General features: G+C 55.3%; 9 protein-coding genes and 1 non-coding gene across 10 annotated transcripts; 6 read left to right on the top strand and 4 right to left on the bottom strand.

The window, feature by feature from the left end:
* Positions 1-733: 733 nt before the first annotated feature.
* HMPREF1541_06836 (uncharacterized protein) lies at positions 734-2,551 on the top strand (the record flags this gene model as incomplete). Its single annotated transcript, XM_008721164.1, has 1 exon — positions 734-2,551. The coding sequence occupies one exon, from the start codon at positions 734-736 to the stop codon at positions 2,549-2,551; it is 1,818 nt and encodes a 605-aa protein (XP_008719386.1).
* A 635-nt stretch (positions 2,552-3,186) lies between these two features.
* On the top strand, positions 3,187-5,029 carry HMPREF1541_06835 (uncharacterized protein; the record flags this gene model as incomplete). Its single annotated transcript, XM_008721163.1, has 2 exons — positions 3,187-4,839; positions 4,892-5,029. 2 exons carry the CDS (start codon positions 3,187-3,189, stop codon positions 5,027-5,029), a joined length of 1,791 nt encoding a protein of 596 aa, XP_008719385.1.
* A 439-nt stretch (positions 5,030-5,468) lies between these two features.
* HMPREF1541_06834 (uncharacterized protein) lies at positions 5,469-7,872 on the top strand (the record flags this gene model as incomplete). Its single annotated transcript, XM_008721162.1, has 2 exons — positions 5,469-5,542; positions 5,601-7,872. The coding sequence occupies 2 exons, from the start codon at positions 5,469-5,471 to the stop codon at positions 7,870-7,872; spliced, it is 2,346 nt and encodes a 781-aa protein (XP_008719384.1).
* A 1,806-nt stretch (positions 7,873-9,678) lies between these two features.
* On the top strand, positions 9,679-13,262 carry HMPREF1541_06833 (uncharacterized protein; the record flags this gene model as incomplete). Its single annotated transcript, XM_008721161.1, has 6 exons — positions 9,679-9,751; positions 9,799-11,060; positions 11,256-11,467; positions 11,517-11,821; positions 11,872-12,090; positions 12,292-13,262. The coding sequence occupies 6 exons, from the start codon at positions 9,679-9,681 to the stop codon at positions 13,260-13,262; spliced, it is 3,042 nt and encodes a 1,013-aa protein (XP_008719383.1).
* Positions 13,263-13,544: 282 nt separating this feature from the next.
* Positions 13,545-13,660, bottom strand: HMPREF1541_06832. The gene has a single exon (XR_573438.1). It is a non-coding gene; the product is annotated as a 5S ribosomal RNA (ribosomal RNA).
* Positions 13,661-14,010: 350 nt separating this feature from the next.
* On the bottom strand, positions 14,011-15,677 carry HMPREF1541_06831 (uncharacterized protein; the record flags this gene model as incomplete). Its single annotated transcript, XM_008721160.1, has 2 exons — positions 14,011-14,230; positions 14,281-15,677. 2 exons carry the CDS (start codon positions 15,675-15,677, stop codon positions 14,011-14,013), a joined length of 1,617 nt encoding a protein of 538 aa, XP_008719382.1.
* Positions 15,678-16,547: 870 nt separating this feature from the next.
* HMPREF1541_06830 (uncharacterized protein) lies at positions 16,548-18,014 on the top strand (the record flags this gene model as incomplete). Its single annotated transcript, XM_008721159.1, has 1 exon — positions 16,548-18,014. The coding sequence occupies one exon, from the start codon at positions 16,548-16,550 to the stop codon at positions 18,012-18,014; it is 1,467 nt and encodes a 488-aa protein (XP_008719381.1).
* An 85-nt stretch (positions 18,015-18,099) lies between these two features.
* Positions 18,100-18,813, bottom strand: HMPREF1541_06829 (uncharacterized protein; the record flags this gene model as incomplete). The annotated part of the gene is made up of 2 exons (XM_008721158.1): positions 18,100-18,358; positions 18,422-18,813. The coding sequence occupies 2 exons, from the start codon at positions 18,811-18,813 to the stop codon at positions 18,100-18,102; spliced, it is 651 nt and encodes a 216-aa protein (XP_008719380.1).
* Positions 18,814-20,394: 1,581 nt separating this feature from the next.
* On the bottom strand, positions 20,395-21,161 carry HMPREF1541_06828 (uncharacterized protein; the record flags this gene model as incomplete). The annotated part of the gene is made up of 2 exons (XM_008721157.1): positions 20,395-21,062; positions 21,137-21,161. The coding sequence occupies 2 exons, from the start codon at positions 21,159-21,161 to the stop codon at positions 20,395-20,397; spliced, it is 693 nt and encodes a 230-aa protein (XP_008719379.1).
* Positions 21,162-21,972: 811 nt separating this feature from the next.
* Positions 21,973-22,470, top strand: HMPREF1541_06827 (uncharacterized protein; the record flags this gene model as incomplete). The annotated part of the gene is made up of 1 exon (XM_008721156.1): positions 21,973-22,470. The coding sequence occupies one exon, from the start codon at positions 21,973-21,975 to the stop codon at positions 22,468-22,470; it is 498 nt and encodes a 165-aa protein (XP_008719378.1).
* Positions 22,471-22,479: the final 9 nt, after the last annotated feature.

The raw sequence follows: 22,479 nt of genomic DNA, 5'->3' as shown, positions 1-22,479 counted from the left end.
CTTGGGGCGAGCACGGGCCAGCAAAACTCCTTACAGAATTATGGTTCGGGTCGAAATTCCGGGCGGGCAGGCCAACTGGGATTTGGCTTGTTTAGGCACTCGATGACGTCTTCGTCGCAAAAAGAAAAAAACTGGGTGCAAGAACAGATCTACCAGCCTCATCAACGATCTCTCCCCTAGATACGGAGTACCACAAGCTTGTTTTTTGGTTATCAAACGCCTTGATGAGCGAAAACTGGAGCCCACAAGACTCCGATACTTGATCTGCAGCTTCGTTGCCTCGCCGCGGGTTCCCATCAACAAGAGACAAGTGACTTGGCTGATGCGGCACGCGTTCAGCACTATCGACGGCCGCGTGTGCAGTGTCCGCAGAGTTACGGATTTTAATCTCGGGCGGGCTAGCTAAGGAGATTTGGGCTTAGCTGGGGCGTCTTTGCACCAACCGTAGTAGCCCCCAAGCTGACTTGAGCTCCCCACTCTCCACCTGCACGGGCTTGGTTTTGTGCATGTGGGCGGTGATGTTGTCGATGCAGTTTTCCCAGTTCCACGGATGGAACATGCATCATCGCATCGACGCGCCGAGTCGCCGCGCACCTTTTTAGATAGCGCCTTCCACCGTCGCCGAAGCTATCGTCTTTCCTTCCTCGCTCTTTAGAAACTATCGCTAATCTCTCTTATTCCCCCCCTCGCTCGTTCGTTGTCGGGCTATACATAGTTCCCCCACGACGTTGATATGGCGGCGCCCTGCCTTTCCTTGCTGGCTCTTTCGTTGTCGTCGGTCGCTCTCGCGCAGTCCGTTCAACATAATGCCGCCCAGCGACCCGCTGCAGGCGTTTCACGCATAATCAGTCCTTCGTTTGCTGGACTCGGACTCGAGCCCTCGAATCTCTTCTCCTTCACCGGTGAAGAGCAGGAAAATGAGCTCACCAAGAACTTGTTGCAAAACTTGGTCGACTATACTGGCGTTCCGCCTCACATCCGCCTCGGCGGAAATACACAAGATTATTTCAAGTGGGATGAGAACATGAACGATTGGGCCTGGCGGAATAACCCAAATGCCGTTGGCCAGGGTGCGTTCCCAAGCGACCATATGATCATTGGCCCCAGATATTTCGAGGCATTGGACCGTTTCCCTGAAGGAACTCCACTCACATTCGGCCTCAATCTGGCGTACGAGGAGGAAGATTACATCGACCAGATCGTCACCATGGCTACACAAGCCCTCGACAGACTGGAAAATCTCAACGTGGTCTCATTCGAAATTGGCAACGAGCCCGACTTGTACCTCCAGAATGGCTTCCGCACCGGCTCTTGGGGCGGAGATGTATACACGCAGCAGTGGCTCGACCGTGCCCAAGCTGTCTACGATCAGGTCCTCAAGCCACGTCAACTTGGTACCAACTTCTTTGAGCCTGGAGCGACTGCGTCCACTATTGGCACTTCCTTCCAAATCGACAATTTGGTCTCGTTCGACATTGACCGAAATGCTAATGGCACCGACACACCCTTGATTGCACAGTGGAACCAACACGACTATTACCACTACATCGGCGTGTCGACCTACACTCTGACCCAGGACCGTTTCATGGACTTGTCTACTACACGAAACCAATTCCTTGCGTGGGAAGAGGAGATCCAACAGGCTGACGAGACTCCGTTTGCCTACGCTCTTCGTGAAATGGGTATCGTTGGGCCCATTGGATTGGCCGACATCACCGATGTCTTTGGCGCCGCGCTCTGGAACTTGAATTTCTTCCTCTACACTGCCGCACTCAACATCACCATGGTTGGCATGCACATGACTGACAACAGCAATGCCAGTGCTTGGCAGCCTATCGAGTTCTACGGCAACGCACCCCATGTCCGGCCCAACTACTACTCCTTCGCCGCATTTGACCAGATCATTGGTCCTACCTGTCAGGCGCGTGTAGGTGGAGGCGTGTTGGACCAGCCCGGGGATTACCAGGGTCGCTTGGCCATCTACGATGTCTACCAGAACGATGAGCTTGCATCGGTAGTTCTGATCAACTCGAGACCAGCCAACGTCTCCGAGGCCAACAAGGGCAGCATGACCTTCGACCTGTCTTTCGACAGTTCTTTGGGTGGCCAAGAAGTCCATCTAGCTTTCCTCACCAACGATGGTGCCGATGCCAAGAACGGAACCACCTGGAACGGTATCAGCTACGAGGAGAGCGGTGACGGCACGCCGCAGACCGTTGATGACACAGAACACACCATGACGATTGAGAATGATGGCTCGCTCAGTGTTGCCGTCCGCGACACAGAGGCGGTCGTGGTTAACTTCGGTGGTGCGGTTGGCCGGAGAGCCTACAACGCTGAAGCCTGCGGAGATCTCTCGACATCTCGTCCCGAGGCCCTGAATCCAGGTACCAAGACTGGCCAGGGAGCGGCCGCATCGGCTAGCGAATCGAGTGCGGCCTCGTCCAATAACAATAGCGCCAAAGAGAACGGTGTTCTACGCGTTTCAACGATGGTTTTGGCCACATTTGCATCAGCGCTATTCAGCGGGTTTTGTATCTTGTTTGCATAAGAGCGACATTGGTCGATGCATTGCTTTGCATAACGAAATTAGCGATCATGAATTTGTTATATTTAGGCATAGAACATGTCTGGCGTCACGACGGGTCCTGGCTATGGATATACAGGATACGGGAAACATTTGGAACCACAGATTTTCATGTCGATGATGGGCTCACAGCCACACTCTGGACTGATGATGGAGATAGAAAGGTCTGGCTTAGCCAGAGTTAATGACAATCTCAGTCCTCCAAAAAAAATAGACTGCAACTCTCAGTGGAGTGTAGAAGGCGTTGGGAGTTGTACGGAGTACACCAGGCTTGTTGGGCGTGGGGCAGTAAAAGGAAAAAGCTGAAACTGCTGGTCTCGAAGGTGGATTTGAGGCGCGGATGATCGACGGACGATGCCCCCACTAGCTACTTGTAGCATGAATCTTTCTCGTTGCCGTGATTTCGACAAACTCTTGTCGCCTCTGCTGCGCCTCTTCGAGCTCGATAGCGAGCTTCGAGGCCAGTGAGGTCTCTGTTACAGCCTGTGTCTTCTCTTCGCAATCTCCATTGCTACTTGTGAAAATTGAATTGCTGCAGGCAGTCAAATAACAAAGATCACTTGCGTTGAGTAGTTGGTCCTGTACCCCAGATTTACGCGATGGCCGACTCCAACGCCAACGAGCAGTCCTCCCCTCGAGCCCATTACCGTCTCGGCGGCCTTTCTGGCTTCATACCGCTCAACGAGGAGCAAACCACTCTTTCCACACGCGGACAGCGGTTGCCGTCGCTTTTCCAGACCCGGTCATCCACATCCCTCCTCGCGCTTGGCTGGCATAGTGAGCAGCAGCGCCCATCCGCGAAGCGCCGTACCTCCTTCCACTCTACTTCGTCCGCCGACGAAGATGTCGAGCGGGGCGAGGATGACGAGCCCCCCAACAGCGTCGGTTCGCCATTACTGCGACGGGCTACGCACGACACAGATCCCCGTCGGTTCAGCTTGGGCCCGGAGATTCTGAACACGCCTCAGATGCGAAGCATGCGCTTGATCGGGAACAGCAACCCGCGATACCAGTGGCGGCAATATTTCAAGAGCGAGGCACAGCTGAAAGGTATGAAGAAGGCGGTGCGTCAGTACTACGAACGATGCAACTACCTGATCAGCCACTACATCTACATTGATCGGTTGTTGGACTCGAGTCTCCCGCACGACCTTATTCAGGAGTATCAACTCAGACCGATGCTGAAGGGTCAGGAGTGGTCACACGGCATGGAACCTATCGCCGAGGTTCAAGAGCCGTCGTCTGCCACGACACCGAGCGCGAACGGTACTCCCACCACTGCGAGTGGGCCATCCGCCGGAAGTCCGACTGATGCACTGAAGCCCAAGGTCAAACGAACCCCGAAGAACCTGTACAAGCTACCGGATCCAAGCGAGACTAGCCCGTTGCTCAAGAACGAGGAGCTCGAGAGGGTATTCGAGGAAGCGTCAGAGACAGACAAGTTGCTGGGAGAGAACATTGATGTTGAGCTCCTGATCGAGGATGAAAGTGTGGAGAGCGGTGATCCCGTGGTCACACTTGCGCTGTACATCAACTTGGTGGCAAACGCGGTCTTGCTCGCTGCAAAGATTGCCGTCATTGTGCTGACGAGCTCGTTGTCTGTGTTGGCCAGCTTGGTGGATGCCGCGCTTGATTTCCTGTCAACGGCAATTGTGTGGATAACGACGAAGCTCATCAGCCATCAGGATCAGTACGCATACCCGATCGGACGGCGCAGGCTGGAACCTGTGGGCGTCTTGGTGTTTTCGATCATCATGATAACGTCGTTTGTGCAAGTCGGATTGGAGTGCGTGAACCGACTGTTCAGCGGCGATCGAAGCATCGTGGAGCTCAGCATACCGTCAATCGTCATCATGTTCAGTACGGTGGTGATCAAAGGATTCTGCTACTTCTGGTGTCGGCTGGTCAAGAACTCGAGCGTGCAGGCACTTGCGCAAGATGCACTCACCGATGTGGTTTTCAACACCTTCTCGATCATCTTCCCCTTGATTGGATTCTACGCACAGATATGGTGGATGGACGCACTAGGTGGTTTGCTATTGTCCGTGTACGTCATCTTCAACTGGAGCAAGACGAGCTCGGAGCACGTGAGGAACCTGTGCGGAGCAGCAGCCACGGCGGACCAGAGAAACGTGCTTCTGTACTTGACCATGCGGTTCGCAAAGACCATTCGGTACATTCAAGGACTGCAGGCGTATCATACGGGCGACAAGCTGAATGTCGAGGTGGATATTGTGCTTGATGAGAACATGGTAAGTCTGCCCCTTTGAGGAATTCTAGCGAGCCTCTACTGACGTGAAATAGAATCTGAGAGACAGCCACGACCTCGGCGAATCGTTGCAGTATGTGCTGGAGAGTGTGCCGACGGTGGATCGAGCATTTGTGCACGCCGACTATGCCGACTGGAATCTGCCGTCACACATGAACCAGCAGTCTGAGTAGGACCCAGATCGTCTAGATTTTGTATCCATATACCTGTGTCTTTATCTTGGTAGAAGATGTGCGTTCAGCACCGTGACTTGGGCCAGCAGTACTTAAATACATTGTGGAGTGATGGCCACAAGGCTTGGCGCCGCCATACACCTCCACCTCCGCGTTTGTCCTTGACAGCTGAACCTCATGCTGGGTCTCTCCCTCGTTCAATCCCAAGTGTAAACTACTTTGGAGGCGGACTTCGCGTACGGTCACTCCCTGGCGCTCGTTACAAGGTGTTGCATTTCGTTGCGAGGTTCACGTATCGTCGCGCCTGCTTCTCACACCTATGTTGCCGGTGCCTTGCCGCGCGCTCCAGTTATGAGTCTCATGACACCCGAAGCTACCAGGACATTGCAGTCGCCCTCGAGCATTGGCTTCGAAGCGGCTGAAGGACTTTAATCTGGCGATGGCGGATCAGGATGAAAGAGATCTAGATGGCCTCTCAATCATCCCCTACGACAACAACCGCGATGTCGTTTTGTAAGTCTCCGTTCCGCTGATTTTGATATCTACTCCATCTTGACGTGTTCTTCCGCAGACGAAACGCCGATTCCATCGTCTATCTTGACCCAACCACGCAAACATTAGTTCCCCTTCGACGGAGTCGGCATCATGATATTGCACCCCGTAATCAACACGGCGACTGTCCGCATTGTGGAAGACCTTGGCAGACCCCCTCGGCTGAAGCTGCGAACGGGGATGCTGCCGCATCCGACGAGCAGACCTTCATCACCAATGACTATTTCCAGATGCTAGCTCGGAGCTTACCGGGCTCCGAACAACCCTCCGCTCCTCCGTCTCCAAGACGAAGACTCGCTCAGCCAGTCGGCTCCGTGTCCAGCCGCACACGCTTCGGCTCACCACTGTCCAGTCAACCTCGTACGCCACCCAATGCTGAATTCGTCGGGAGCTCTCCTGCTCCTCCCAGTACCACCAATGGCATCTCCGAGACCGCTTTTGCGCCCCATTACTTTGAGAAGTTCTTCAGAGTCGACCGCGAACTCGGCCGGGGTGGCAGAGGCGTTGTGCTTCTCGTGCAGCATCGCCTGGACGGCGTACCATTGGGTCATTTCGCGTGCAAGCGTGTGCCGATAGGAGATGACCATGCATGGCTGGAGAAGGTGCTCATCGAGGTTCAACTCTTGACCCAGCTCTCGCATCAGAATCTCGTCTCGTACCGTCATGTATGGCTCGAGGACTTTCAGGCCAGCGCCTTCAGCCCGAGCGTGCCTTGCGCGTTCATCCTGCAGCAATATTGTAATGGTGGTGACCTGCACAATTACATATGTGGGCCGGCTCAAGCCAAAACATCGACCCAGCAGCTCAAAGAGCGGATCCGCCGTCGGTCAAAAGGCGAGACGGAGATGCTTCGAAGCGCAGAAAACGAGCCCAAGAGACTGCATTTCGACGAGATTTATTCCTTTTTTCGCGACATCACAGCTGGCTTACGCTTCTTGCATCATAACGGGTTTATTCATCGCGATCTGAAGCCCTCCAACTGCTTGCTACACACCGTCGCTGATGAAACTCGGGTCCTGGTTTCTGACTTTGGCGAAGTGCAATACGAAAGCACTGCACGCAAGTCCACAGGGGCGACCGGCACAATCAGCTACTGTGCTCCCGAGGTTCTGCAACGCGTTGCGCCGGATGGGCCTTTTGGGAACTTCACCTTCAAGTCTGATATATTCAGTCTGGGCATGATCCTGCACTTTCTTTGCTTTGCAACTCTGCCTTACATCTCGGCGGATGTGATCTATGAGGAGCGCGAGGATGTTGACAAGCTGCGAGCGGAGATTGTTGGATGGTCTGGGTTCGACGATAGGAAGAAGTTACGTCCAGATCTTCCTGGAGAGCTCTATCCGTTTCTCAAACGACTCCTCAGCATTGATCCAGATCATCGACCGACGGCGGAAGAAATCAACCGTGGCATGAGCACGGGAAAGCTCAGCGACTTAATGCCAGAGCTGGGCCGCAGGAGGGGCAGCGGAGGTCAAGGCCCAGTCGAAGAACTAACTCCTGGGACGCGGATCCAAAAGCTCGACACGCCACAAGAGGGCAACTCTCCCAACCGTGGGGTCGATGACGCGAAAGATCGAGGCGCTCTTCCGACACTCATGCTCAGTCGACCGAAGCGCACCCTGTTCGCGCGCCGGACCAGATCACGAGAGCGTGCCAATCCCTCATCACAACTGACAGAAGAGGTCGCGGTTGACGATCAGGAGGACGAAGGCGACACAAGCCGCGGTCGCAGCCCTTACAGCTCTGATGAGGGACTTGGCGATGGCAGCAGAAGTTCCTTGGACTCTTCCATCGTCCTCCGCCCCAGACAACGGCATGCCGCTGTAGCTTCAGCGGGGCCTGCATCCCCCGTCAACGACCACCTCCCGCCACCATTACCCAGCCCCTCGCCCGAGAGGAAAGCACGACTCCTCCTCCCGCCCGCATCGCCCATACCTCCACCGACCTTGATCGCCCGCGCAAAGGAAGCGCTACAGATCCCCATAACGTCCCCACTGGTCCGTGCCACCATCCTCCTGGCTAAACTGGTCAGTGTGCTACAGCCGTGCGTCAACTCCACCATCGTCGGCCCCAACACAGCGGTCGTCTACCCACTGATCGTGCTGGCCGTGCTGGAGTTCACGCTAGGGAGGCCGCCGGAGATCTGGAAGAGCGGCCTGCTCTGCCTCGTGCATGCGGTCGCACTCGTGGTTGCGATGAGGCAGGGTATGCTCTGCAGGAACAGCGCTTTCACGTGGTCTTGGGAAGAGGGTGAGGCGGAGGGGTGGTCAGGCGGTGGAGAGCCTGGGTGATGTGTTGCAAGCGAGCGGCATACTTCCCTTGACGAAGCGTGGCTGGGTATGGCGTTGATTCTGGCCATGACTGCCACGGAACGTTTAATGATCTGGTTTGGCGTTTGTGGGGAGCATGAAACCGTGCACAGAGTGGGCGATCTCACCATTTCATGAGCGGATGTTCAGGCAGGTTTAATTCTTTTTTTCAAAGCATTCTCAGCCAGTCTGCATGCAAATCCAAGAATCTTACCGGATATCTGGTTCCACAGATTGACGGCGCACTCCCGGAAGGCATATGGACAGTCAGTCAGTTAGTAAGTCAGGCTGGCTGCATATGACCCGATTCTGCGAATTTGGTCAGTGCGGTAGAGCAGTACACACACACAGAGCGCCGCGAGACACCATGATGAGACTAGTCGAACCGTCCGGACCTAGCTGAGTCACCGAAAATGCAACTAGCCAGTGGTATATCCTTCCAGGGAGTTCATATACGAAGGTAGTACCGCCACAACTCCCCATGTGTCGTTTCTGGGTAAGGGTATTCCCTTTCGGCTCTACTCTGCTTACATCTACAAAACACCTCCTCTCCGAAAGTGCTTCCGCTCGAGAACGTGACATCACCACCCGATATGCCAGGCGCCAGGCAATAGAGAGTTCGTTCGTATTCACCCGCGCCGGCTGCAATCATGGCTATGTCAAAGGCTTCTTCAGCGCAAAAAATCGCAGTAGAGAATGTCCACGCGGCCGCGGGCTAGGCAGCGTTCATAAAAGATGCCTCCAAGAAAACTGTCGCGGTGCTGTGGACGAGTCAGGCCCCAGATAGGAACCCGAATGCGAGTTTGTGCGGTGACTGTTCGTGGACTGGACTGCTCGTACCGCACGTGTTTGAACGCCTTACGCGGTGGCGTGGCGTGGCATGGCACCACGACTGTCCTGTGGGCGGCGCGGCGCGGCGCAGCGCGAAATGGATAACAACCCAACCGCTTGGCCTTTTGGTTTCCCTTTTTGTATCTCGAAATGTGGCCCTCCCGAAAAACATCGTGGTTTTTCGGAAGCTGGTCCGTACGTAGGGCTGAAATTCGCAATGGCGATGGTTAGCGAGCAGTGCCCTTAAGCAGCCATGGGACATGCCTGAAAGCGGCGCTTGAAGCGAACCTCGCAGCTTGGCTGCTTAGATAAGGTACACCGTAGTTGCTAGGGGAGGTCTGTCTCCCCCAAAAGGCCTGGCTGAATGGGGTTTGATGCCCGCCAGACAAAACCTCGCCTTGTGACGGCAGCTCGGGGGCCTTACCAGTGGATAGCTTGGGGTGGTTTCAGGTACCTCCGTACTCGCTCGCCCGCTCGCGAGGTCTCGGTCTTTGACTGGCCATCGCGACGCCATTGCTGGGGCTATGCATCCAATCAACAGAGTATCCGACGGCGGTGCAGGCCTGGTGGTTCTAAGTAATGTTCAACCCTGTCCAAGGCTCTTTTCAGGCCTCTGCTGCTCGCTCCTGAAAGGATGTGTCGGAGCTTTGGCTACCGTAGGGATACTCCAGGGGGGCTTGATACGCCCAACACGGCCCCCACGCGGCCTCGCCCACCCCCCTCTACTCCACAAGCCGAGCAAATGTCGCATAACGTAGATTTGCTGCTCTGTCATCGAATGTTGTTCCTCTCCTTAGCTTTTTTACCAGATACACAGGCGTGCTGAGTCGAATCGTGATAGACTACGAAAGCTGAGAGGCGTAGCTCGCGAGTATGCGACACGGGTGATAGCTCGCTCACCTTGACTTCCCCCAATCGACCTCGGACTTTCGCCGTCCAGGTTGCGAAGCGGTGGAAATGGCCGAGAAGATTCTCAACAGAGTAATCATTTGCGTCGATGGTTCAGAATATGACGAGAACGGTACATTGGGTAGGTAGCGCCACCCAACTATTGCCTCCTTCTTGACGCGTACCTAGCTAACAGCCAAGGCTTCGGAAACACCAGCAACGTCTTCAAGCTTCGGAGTTTGGTCGCAACCAACATAAGTTACGATGGCGTCAGCCGCGGCATCAACCAGACAGTCCGGTACTATCAAGCTGGCAGCGACGGCCGGAGCGTCTTCAGGTCGCGCGCCAGTGCCTCTCTCGATCAGCAGGTCAAGGATATCACCAAGGATGTTTGTAACAAGCTCGAAAGCCCCCAGGATGAGGTTTTCTTCTACGGTTTTGGTCGGGGCGCCTACATCGTACGGGCTGTTGCCTGCGTCTTACACTACATGGGTCTGCCGAAACTGACTGGCAACTTCGACGATGCCTACCAGAAAGCTTTAGATCTTGAAAAGGCTCATTCCCTCGATGACAGCCTGAACGGCACCAAACTCCTATCACAACTAAGGGTCTTGTGCACCGATGCTCCCATCATACAGTTTGTTGGCACCTTCGATACGGTCAAGCCTTCGCTCGAGAAACACCAGTACGATATTTCTTATGTCAAGTCGATCCGCAATGTGCGTCACGCATTGGCTTTCAACGAAACACGGGTAGCCCCCGAGATATTTCATCGGCCCGAGTCCGATAGCATGGAGGGCCGCTCCTTCGTACAAGCTTGGTTCATGGGCACCAACCAAGACATGGGCGGCGGCATGCAACAAGATGGTCTGTCCCTCTACCCCTTTCAGTGGATGGTCGTGGAAAGCATCAAGGCCGGCCTCGTAGTACAACCCGACACGAAACACAAGTTTCTCGAGCTGGCTTTTCCTCAGTTCCTGGGCGGTGCGCCCAAGCTCAACGAAGCAGAGAAGAGCCAGTGGCGGCTACGGTATGCCAACGGCATCGAATCCATCATGTACGACCTTCAGACACTGCACTCGGATCGCAAGAACGACTCGACGCATTCCATAAAACATGCCAAGGAGAGCAAGGTCTTCAACACTCAGCGCAAGATATGGAACAACACAAGCAAAGCCCTTCTCGGGTGGACCGACAAGGGTCCTTGGGGTAACGTTATCCACCACTCCATGTACACCATCCTAGACAGAAACCCGAAACTCTACGACCAAGGCCTGTTCAAACTCCGAAAGAAGGAGCTAGCCGACTTCCAAGAGCGTTGTCTTGATGATCAGGGTCAGATGCAGCCGTGGCTGGACGGTCTGCAGTTGCAGGCGAGCGGGGTGAAAGCATTCCGAATCCTGGTTTGCGGTAAGACTGGTGTAGGCAAGTCTACACTCATCAACAAAGTGGTAAGTTGCGTAATCCACACTAAACCATGGGATCGGTGCCTGCGTTAGATCCCCCCTTGGTTCCTGCAAGCGACCTGGCTCGTCCCACTTGCGTAAAGGCCGCGCCTCTTCGTTTTTAGCGAACATGAGACCATGGGCGCTTTAATTGACTACACCCTCGATTGTGATTTTTTCTAATGAGGATATGCAATCTAGTTCGGTGTGGAGATGACAGAGGAGTCAACGTCTTATGCACAAGGCGCTCACGATATCAACACTGCGTTCGAAAGCCCAAATCATCCCGGTCTTCTTATACACGACTCGAGAGGTTGGCAAGCGGGAAGTGATCAGGAACTCGACCTCATCGCGAAGTTCTTGAGGCACCGAGCCTTCCAAAAAGACCCTGCAGAATCGCTACACGTCATCTGGTGAGTTCGGCATTCTGGACTCATGATCCTCCTTACTCAATGAAAACAGGTTCTGCGTCGACTCGGACGTGTCCCGAATAGAAGAGGCCGACAAGCGAACATTTGAAACTATCGCACAGTTCTCGAATCATGTTCCCGTCTTCGTTGTCGGCACCAAGAAAGACAAGCTCGTGGCATACCGCAAGATGGAGTTGCTCGAGGAATACATGAAGAGAACAAATGACTATAAAGAAGCCAGCAGTCTCGCTAACGCCGAAGCCAATAAAGCTGCAGACGACCAGTTTTTGGAGCTCAAAGAGCAGCTCTCACGGATTGAGCATTACAAGGCTGACGGCTACTGTTGTATATCCAAAGGTGAGTGATGTTCATAACGAGGCGGACGCCGGAACTAATCTCATTGGCAGACGATGACACTGGTGTTCGAACGCTTCTCAATCAGACACTGGACTTGATCGCAGACGACCGCGTACGTATCTTCTGCGTAGCCGCGCAAGTCATGGATGTGGAACAGAAGATTGATAGCGCCATCACAGAGTGTATGCGCTTGGGAACCCACGCGATCAGGACTGCGATGGTTCCGCTTCCATTCACCGGCATCATTGGAACTCCAACGGTCAGCCGTAGTAAGTGACTCTTCTTGTACCGCCCACTGGCCAGATTGGATATCCTATAATGTTTTGAAGTCCTCTCTGGACTTTGGTCACATCCTGATATCTGGTCTTGGCACCAAGCCCAGATACATCTTGCGCTCTGGCACACACTATCCACGCCGCCTCCATCAGCTTCGTTCTCTGAACATTGTTACTGACCTACATTTCTCATAGTAATTTGCGAACATGTCCTTCAGAACTTCGGTTTCCCGAAAGCCACGCCAGAGGCTGTCGACGAAATCATGTCAAGAGTTGTCATGGGTAACCTAAAGTCTTTCATGAAGACGAGCCTGGTGCAATTTGGCGCAGTATCAGCCGTTGCAGTCGGTGTTGGTGTCCCAACATTGGGCATTGGCACAATCGTTGGAGGCGCTGGAGCCATTCTAGCTGCGCCGCCAACAGCACGAATGCTGTTCAAATGTGCTTGCGACATGATCCTCATCTTGGAACGATCATTCCGCTATCAGGGCAGATATGTTTCGGTAAAGCAGATTGAGGATGCGGCCGTGTACTACACCACGGCCACTACCAAGACGTTTTCCGGCAAGGAAGTGCTACTCCAGCAGCACGTGCACGACGAAGTCGACCGCCTCATTCCTCTCAAGAAAGTCTCGGTCGGCTTCAGATTCGCACGCCTCAGGTCAGGTCTACAGGACATCATCTACATGAACCGCTTCGAGCAGAAAGTCGGCGCACCCCTGAGCTCCGTGCCCTCGAGCGAAATCTCAACCGCCAACGGCGGCATCCCCGAGCTCGACTCCAAAATGAGCGCCGTCGAACTCGACGCTGCTTCACCCGCCGTCACCTCCCCCCCACCCATACCCGAACTGCCCGGCGACACCAAGAACCCCGTGGAGATGGAGTCGCCGGAGACGCCCGCACCGGCATACAACACGCTCTCGCCGCTCGACGGCAGCGGCACCGGCAGCGGCAGCAGCGAATTCACCATGACGAACCTGTCGTCCATCGACTCGGTCAGCTCGCCCACCATCGCCGACGACATGAGCACGAGCCAGACGCTGATCTCGCCGGATTACGACCACGAGACCGCCAGGCCGAAACGGACCAAGAGCGAGGAGAGTGGGAGTTTGTTTAAGCGGTCGCTGTCGAAATGGAGCTTGAGGAAGGCGAAGACGAATGTATAGACAACCACAAATGCACTGTGAGTGGGTGAGTGGGTGAGTGGGTGAGTGGGTGCTGCTTCTCAACAGTGAAGCGCGGCTTTTTGGTATGGGACACGACATGGATGGGACAAAAGACTTTTGCTGGGTCGGGAATTTCTGGACAGATACCCCTGGCGGCCAGGTAGGAAAGATACAGACAGAGAATATCAAAATATATGAAGGACGGCCTACTCTACATCTGTCTGTCTGTCACTCTTACAAAGCTGCTGGGGAAACGCCAAAAAAAAAAGAAATTTAAGAAAAAAACAATCAACATGCAGGATTCGCTGCTGGTCACCCACGCAACTACTGACTGCACGGCCTATAGGTTCTCTGCGCTGAGCAGACGGGAAGCGGAGCTTTCTATAGCCTGTGGTCGATTGCGGGGGAGATTCTTGAGGAGGTGAGATATATGCTGTGCGCTTTGAATTCGGCGTGATGTGAGTCACATCAGACGTATTTGTGGACGGTGTCGAGCAGGACTGGACGATACGTGTGCATGGGTATTAGTGCGAAATGTTTGGATTGATGGGCTGCTGCTGCTGCTGGGATTCTCTGGGAACGGGGATAATTCAAACTCCAGGCTTAAGAATGCTTTGCTGGATTCATCAACGAGGCCGCGATATCCATGCCATTATCCTCCACAGGTGAGAGCTGTAAAATGGACAGAGAGGTGGACGGAGAATTATCCTTACCCAGTGACTATGGGACGCCGCCTTTCTAGGGATCATCAAAACGTGCGGCTCGTGGGCTGTTTCATGGCCATCAGCTTATAGCGCTCGGCAGTCTTGATCCTGGCCAGCTTGCCCCATTTCAGCAATGGCAGAGGCAGCAACAACACAAGGAATATGATACATGCCGTCAGAACATGGAGGTTCTGGATGCCCATCCCTTCCACCCACGGCGTGAGCACGAATAAAATGACGACTGAGAAGATGTTTCGGCAGAAACTGCGAATGTCAGTAGAGCCGGGGGAGTTCCGAGGGACGAGCATACGTACATGACACCTACTAGAGCATCACCTACGATGTCTTGATAGCAGTCTGTACAGTAGGCAAGGCTGATGTCTGTCGCAACGACGAATCCAAAACCCCAGACTCCGTATCCCACAGCCAATAAGATCCAGTGGACGCCATTAGCTAGTCCGAGACCGAACATCAGTATGCCAGCGGGAATCAGCAGGGCGGCAGGAAGTGCCAGCCATAGACGCATTTCGGGTTCGAAGATGCCCTTGTTTCGCTTTGCAAGCCACAAGACCGACCAATCGTTCAGCCAGCCTCCGACGAAGAAGCCGAAGATTGAGCCAATGAATGGTGGCAGGTTCATGAGACCGACACCATCGGCGCCGAAGTTGTATGGGGGGAGGATGAGGTAGGTTGCTTGGACCGAGGTCATGATGGCGAAGGTTGCCAGAATAAGGCCATAGGTAAGCGCTGTATAGGTCACAGCGGGGAAGGTGAACAAGACAACGACGGGCTGCCAGAAGTGTTGCGAAATTGGGCCTTCGGACTTGGTGACCAACGCGAGTCGCTGTCGGTGGTTCTTCATCGGAATGGACTGATCGATATGTGAGAGTGCCCTCTCCATAGTACCAGCTTCGGCCCCCTTGACGGTATCCTGCTTTGTTGGCTCCTCGCCTTCTAAGCTTGCTCGTCGTGCACCTTGGGTCACGGTGGCTCTCTGCCCTAGCATTGTCGGAATGTACTTTGACTCCTCGAAGAAGAAGAGGACAGCAACGAGGTTGATTCCAAGGAAGATGACACACCACCACCACATCCAGCGCCAGCCCATGGAGTCGACCACGTATCCAGAAGCTACTGGACCCAGAAAGGCTCCAGTTGCTGTGAAGACAAGGTACCAACCATTCATGGTAGCGTGCTGATGCACAAAGAAGATATCGGCGATGGTGATCTGGACGACGGTCTCCGAGATGGCGCCTCCCAGACCGGACAGGATGTTTGCGCCGAGGAAAGTCCCTGCATTGTTGATTTCGGCTTGCCAAATGCAAGAGGCAAACTGAACGGCAACGCTGAAAATGTATAGAGGACGTCGGCCGTACTTGTGGACGAGAGGGATGAAGAAGATGCAGCCAACGGCAAGACCTCCATAATTGACAGCTGCGCCTGCATTGAGCGTATCAATCGAGAAGTTGAATTGCTCTATCAACGGGCCCCAGGCTGTAAACCCGATATCGAGCTGAACGAATGTCCACAGCACATAGTATGAGACTAGACCAAAATTGAGCACCTTGCGCCACTTGGACCAATTCAGAGGGTCATTTGGATCCGAGGTGGGAGGTGGCTGCAGAACGAGCTGGTCGTTGGTCCTGTGGAGGTCTTCGAGGGTGACGGTGCCGGGTGCAAAGACATAGCCGGACTCGTCGGTGGTTGTGGCCATGGCTGTAGAGCGAAGGGCTCCAGATGACAATCAGTGCTGACCAGATTGCCGCATCAATCTCAGGTTGGGGGAGCAGGGCAGGAGGGCAGGCTCCTTTTCATTTCACGACAGCAAAGGATATCAGCGCAACTTTACGGTCTGTCTAGTCGCGATCCCAGCTGCTGGTCGACGTTAGCCGTGGCTAGCATGCGTTATCTCGAAAGTGAGGAGGCGAAGCTTTGATAGCCACGGCTCTCGAGCAGGCTTTCTTTTCTGCCATCTGGGGGAGCACCAGGAGCCTTTGGAGCTTTCCCAATACTGGGCAAGTAGGGCGTAAAACATGCGCGTTCGCCGACGGCCATCGCATCTGCACACTGTGCTGATTGGGCTCAGGTAGGACCGGGCCTGCCTATCAGTGTGGGGGGCTAATGTCGACAAGGTACGACCGGACCATTTTGTTTGGTAGAGGATGCGCGTCTCGGCAGATGCACTCCAGCAGAGGACTTGTCCGACAGTTCAAGATGATCAGAGCGCCAGTATGAAGCCTGCGGATGGACTTTCTGCATTGGGACACGCCAACGTCTCGACCACCATGTCCTGCTTCAGAGTCCGACTTCTCGGCATTCGTATCAACGTCTAGCAAAGATATCGTCAGCGCTTTCACCCCATTCGGAGTTTCTAGAGTCCGCAGGGTTCACGTGTTCCCCTGAAGTGCGCACTGGTCGTCCGAAATAACACTGATGGACACTCGCCCCGTTATAGTAGCATATATATATATTGGGTCCATATGCTGATGTTATAAGGGCCCGCCAGAACTGTACACCACCTACCGATAGTCGAAGGGAGTAGCGCAGCATACCGACGCAGACCTATACTGTATAACCCAACAGCATGGAGGTGCCTGGAGCAACCCTCTCCAAACTCCTACAACAGGTCAACGCCGACCCTCTACTTCCACGGAAAACCCCTACAGAAGCATTCTGGCAGCTTCCAGCACACGAGACGCTCTCAGCGGTCCAGTCTCCTGAGCTGCCACAGCAAGTCGAATACGCCATCATTGGCTCAGGTGTGACAGGCTGTAGCATTGCCCAGAACCTTCTCGAGCACGCCTCCTGTCCCAAGGACTCTCGCGTGTCCGTCTTCGAAGCCAGGACGCTTTGCAGCGGTGCAACGGGCCGCAATGGAGGGGCATTGACCTCCTTCGTCCCCTATGCATTCACGAAACTCACCAAGCAATTCGGTGAAGAGCAAGCCGTGAAGATTGGCAGGTTTGCTTACCGCACACTTGACAAGATGCACGAACTGGGCAAAAGTTCGCCGGAATTCCTGGACGCCAGCGAAGTAAGACGCGTCCGCGACATTGTTGGCTTCGTCGACCAGAAGTCATTCGAAGAAGCCAAGATCTCGTTCAAGAAATACGACGAGATGGTCCCAGAATGCACCCTGAACAGCGAGATTCTCGATGCCGAAGAAGCCCGCGAACGATACAACGTCAAAAACGTCAGCGGCGCCGTTCTCTTCGACTGCGGCGCCTTCTGGCCCTACCGCCTCATTACTCGCATCTGGGCACAACTCCTTATGTCCCACCCCAACCAGCTCACGATCGAAACAACCACACCAGTCACATCCATCACCCACGACGGCTCCACCTCCGCATACCCCTACACCCTCTCAACCCCCCGCGGCTCCGTCAAAGCCGCGCACGTCATTCACGCCACCAACGGCTACACAGGCCACCTCCTCCCCTCGCTGCGCGGCAAACTCCACCCCCTCCGCGGCACCATGTCCACGCAAGTCGCCACGCCGGCCTTCGGCTCCCACGGCACCGCCCGCGCCTGGTCCATCTCCTCCGCCGGCCAACTCAGCGACGACGGCGTCTTCGAGACCGGCCTGTACTATTCCAACCAGAACCCCAAGACCACCGACATCTTCATCGGCGGCGAGAAGGTGCGCATGGACGAGATGTTTGTGGCGGACGACACTGTTGTGCGAGACGAGGCGAGGGAGAATATCGAGACGGTGCTGCCGCGGTATTTTGAGAATGGGTGGGCGGAGGGCCAGAGGCCGGAAGTGCGCAAGGTGTGGAGTGGCATTATGGGGTTTACGAGTGATGGGTTGCCGTTGGTGGGGCGGCTGGCGAGGGAGGTCAGTGGGAGGGACGGCCAGGGCGAGTGGGTCGCGGCGGGTTTCAACGGCTATGGGATGCCGCAGTGCTGGAGTGCGGGCGAGGCGGTGGCGAAGATGATGTTGGGGGATGAAGACGAGGTGAGGACTTGGTTGCCGGAGTGTTATCTGATCACGGAGGAAAGGCTGGCGCGCATGTCTGGAGAGGCGAGCTTGAAGCATTTGATGGGATAGACGTTGGATAGATCGCTGGCCGGTATGGGGCCATGTTGGTCTGTAGTGACAGCAGGACATAACTTTTATCATTAATTGCAATGCTCTAGACCTGCACTCTCTGCGCCACAAATCGTGCAGCACTCGGCCCATCAAGCGCATAGCTGAGATGAGCAGCAAGCACTATCGGCGCGCCCTTGCAAATCAAGTCATCCTCATGGCAGAACGTAATCACATCATCACTCGAAACGCCTTGCACGGGTTGTCCATTGTCCGGGTCGCCGAACAGCGCAACTGCAGCCACCCGTGACGCCACATCAGCCGACACCTGCCTCATGCCCTTGTGGACGAGCTGAGCACCTTGGCTGTCAAAGGCACGTCAGTAATGTCACTCCTGCACACGGCTGGACTCGTGGAGAAAGCCTTACCTGTAGCCGCCCACGACGATCTGCGTGGCAGGACACTTGCTGGCGGCCTGCACCACCAAGCCCGCGAGCGTCTTGCTGCCCGCGTCGCTCCCCCCGAGCAGGTAGCCCGGAATGTCGGCCGGATAGCTGACGCCCTGCACGGCGACGTTGTCGTAGCCGACGATGGCGCCGAGGGCGTTGAAGAAGGGTGGACCGGCGAAGAGACCCACGTTGCCGAGCTCGGTCGTGCCGCGGGCGAAGATCACCGTGATGGCCTTGCAGGGCCCGGAGAGGTCGTTGCGCGTGGGGTTCAGAGATTGGCGGTCCTCGAGGTCGGATGGGACGGGGGTTGGTGCGGAGGTGGTGAGGGTCAGGAGAGAGGCCAAGGCGGCGAAGATCAGTGCGAGGTGCATGTTTGGGGTGTGAGAGGTGGCCTGTGAAGAGGATGGAGGAAGGAATGGTATGGAGTGAATGTGATGACGGCCCGCCTGGGGTTCGAACAAAGGAAATGGCATCGAAAGGGGGGAGGAGAGGTACCTCTATTATGTACCTTCGTGAAGCAAAGTGCGCGCGTCTTGTTTGTCTAGGCTCATCAGTCGCTCCCTTCCCGCATCCGATATTGCCGACTTTCCCCAGACGATATCTTACCTTCCGAACCCTGGTCCTGGTTCGTCTAGTCCTTCCCGCGGGGCTTAGCACCTGTTGTCGAAACCGTATTGTGCAGAAGCGCCGGCGAGAGTACCTTCATACCGGATAGTCCCATGAAATACACGCTGTTCACAGGTACCAGCTGATCGCTTTTTGCGACTTTGCCCCCAATGCACTCTGCAAATGCACTCTGCAAATGCACGACCGGGCCCTCCGCCTGTATTCGGTAGGGCGGCGCCGAGCTTCCATAGGTCATCCGACCATCACCTACATTAAGAGGGTCTGATTCTGGACGGCGCGCCTCGGCCCTCGTGGCAGCGGTAAACGAGTCAACTTCTTTACACACTTGCCGCCTTAAACGCGGCTCTCGACATGCTTCATCAACAACAGATTGCGATCTTCGGAGCAAGATTGGCTACCCGGCGGGCGGGAGGCTTGTATGAGACTGTTGACAAGCAGATGAGGTCTAGATTGAGTTGACCAGTGAGAACCACGAGGGGCATGAAGCCAGTGTGTGGGGAAAGGGAGGTCAGAGGACGGCGAGCAGGGGGTGGTGGTCGTGGTAAGATTTGAGCTGCAGGGGGTCGCGCAATGAGATGGTGATTGGATGAGAGCACGGTATCTGGACCCACTTGCCGAGGATTCACTGCCTGTCGACATCTCGGGGCATGTGCTGGAAAGGGAGAAGGGAGTGTGGTGTCGACTCTATTCGCAGCAGAGAGGTCACTTGCGCCGTGATGAACATGATCAGGGAGACCTGTATTACTAAGCCCTTCGGTAATCGAGGCAGCTTTTCGATCTCTTTTCGCTGGTTTGAGCTAGGGGATATGGACTCCAGGCAGGTCGAGTCTACAGGTCGAAGGCTTTGTCGTCTAGCTGGACTGCAATGAATGTCGGAAAGCCTGCTAGACCGTGCTCAGGCTACGAACTGCGAAAGGGTACGAGAGTCTCACGCGCCTGTCCGCTTACTGACTCCCGACGTGTGCCATCCCAGGCACAATCTAGTGCCATGCAGTTTAAATATCTGAGCGTACTTCCAACAGCAACAAGACAGTACTCGTTTCGCGAGCTATCCCAGCTCGTCGATCCTGCATGAGGTCCGTTCTAAAGTGTCTTGACTCTTGAAGCCGTGATCCCTGTATGCCCCAGACTTACAAGTCTCTACTTGGTCAAATGTCCGTTTCCGTGGAGTCTCGACTTCGGGTAGCATTAGTGAAGCCGGACGAGCACTTCCCAAACGAGTTCAAGCGTGGAAGGAGAATTATGAAGGCTAAAAATTGATTCCGGGGGGGGGGGGAAAGTTGTTACCAAGACACTGACCCGAACTCCTGACACCGCTTTGTTATTCACGAAATGGCACCCTGGAAGATCTTGGCCGCTAGCTCACTGAGCACTCTAGCCTTACTGCCCTGATCCAGGCTCTGGAAGACCTCGTACACACTCTTCCCGCTCTTATCGCGGATCTGGCCCGCCTGCTGTCCCGCGACCGCTCCAACGGCCGCGCCCACGATATTGCCCACAATGAAGCCCAGGATTCCTCCTGCGGCGGCGCCTGCAATGCTCCAGAATCTCTTGGTCGGCTGATGCGTCGAGCCCTCACTTAAGCCTGCCGCATCCATCATCTCCTCAAAGGGCCCTTGGAATTGCGACCGCGAGAATTCGTCCGCCTGCTCGGCGCTCGCGCTGCCTTGGCCTGTGAACCAACTCCATGGGAAGCCTCCGGCGCTGGTATTCGCTCTGGGGATTTCCTCCTCGGCGTCTTCGTCGTCTTCATCTGTGAACGTGCGCCCGCCGCTGCCGGTATGGAATTGCCGCGCCTCGTCGTACTCTTTCCTCCGTGTTTTCTCCGAGAGGGTGTAGTAGGCGTCATTGATGGCTTGGAATTTCTTGGTGCGTTTGCCGCGCTCGGGCGAGTCATGTGGGACACGGTCTGGATGCCATTTCAGAGCGGCTTTCTTGTAGGCGGTTTTGATTTGTTCCTCGGTAGCGGTTGGTGCGACTTCTAGTATGGCATCTGGTGCAAGTCAGTACGGATCGGAATTGGGGAAGAAAACTCCGGATGAGGCTCCTTGGGTCGCTGGGACATACAATAGTCTGGTAGAGGCTCCGTCATGCTGGGGGCACGGATATTCAACGCAAGAGCGCGTCGGGCTTGAATTGCAGGTGTATGCTTTGGTTCAGGCCTCAGTAGGGGATCGTCTTCCGTACGGAACGCGATATTTCCACGATTTGATCGAGTCTAAAGATGAAGACAGGAATACAACGGGTCGGAATCGTACGTATAGGGGGCACCGAGGAGAAGGAAGAGGTCAGAAGCGAGGTATGAGGGTCGTTTGCCCTGCTGAAAGATGATGCCTCTACCGCACATGCGATGACGTTTGCTCTCGCGGTCGACGTTTCAAGCCACAGTGGCTTGAACATCAGCTGTGCGCCTAATCTGCTTCGGCTCTAGAACGCATGATCCCTGCGTTCGCCGGCGAGACCCCAGCCTTCCAAGCACGCTCCCAGCCACTCGTGAATGCAGCTCGGAGAAGGCGGTCAGCCAACCGATTTTTGACCAGCTCTTGAGGATAGGCCAGGCCTTACAGTTCTACTGCGCAGCCAACAACTCTGGAGCCATTGCTGCTTCCCTTTCTTGAAGACCAGAATCGCGCTGTCGAGGCGACGCCGTACCGGCAAAAGTAGACCTGATCTCCATTGCGGAGTCCCTCCACGAAAGTACCCCGGCCTGCGCAACTCTGACAAACGCTGCGACCTTTTGGTGATTCGAACAGCAAGACCGAACTACACGAAGAGCGTGACAGAGTGAAGACTTGGGCTTTGACACCCACTCATTCGTCACAGTTGTGACCTGTCCTCCCACGTCCACTCAGATCAGTCCCAGATCCGTCCCACCCAGCTGGACCACCAGAAGACCAGGCACGATGGGTTTCTGGAACGACGGCATCCGTTCCCCTTCTCCCTCGCGCCGCAGCAGCTCCAGCAAGAAGACATACTACGCTTCGCGGCCCGCATATTCCCGCAGCGCCTCGTCCTTCTTCTCGTCCTTCAGTGGTGCAGGTGGTGGTTCCCGCGGGTACTACTCGTCCTCTCGCGCCCGGCCCCGCCATGGCTTCATGAACCGCATCAAGAAGTTCCTGCGCGATATCTATTCGTACATGAGGAGGCATCCCATCAAGGTGTTCATGCTGGTGGTGATGCCGCTCTTGACGAGCGGGGCCCTGGTGAAGATACTGGCGCAGTTTGGAGTTAGGCTACCGAGGGGGTTGGAGAGTATGGTCGGCGGGGCGCAGAGGGGCGGGGAAGAGCGATTCTACGCGCGAGGAGGTGCGAGAGACTATGAGGGTGGCTCTGCCTTGCCTGGCATGTTTTCCGGCGAGAACCTCGGGAGCCTACTTGGGATCGCGAGGGCTTTCATTTGAGGAGGATTG

The sequence above is a fragment of the Cyphellophora europaea genome (assembly GCF_000365145.1).
Source record: "Cyphellophora europaea CBS 101466 unplaced genomic scaffold supercont1.6, whole genome shotgun sequence".
Taxonomy (NCBI): Eukaryota; Fungi; Ascomycota; class Eurotiomycetes; order Chaetothyriales; family Cyphellophoraceae; genus Cyphellophora; species Cyphellophora europaea.
Note: the sequence above shows the minus strand (reverse complement) of the source record. Positions and strands in the feature narration are given on the sequence as shown.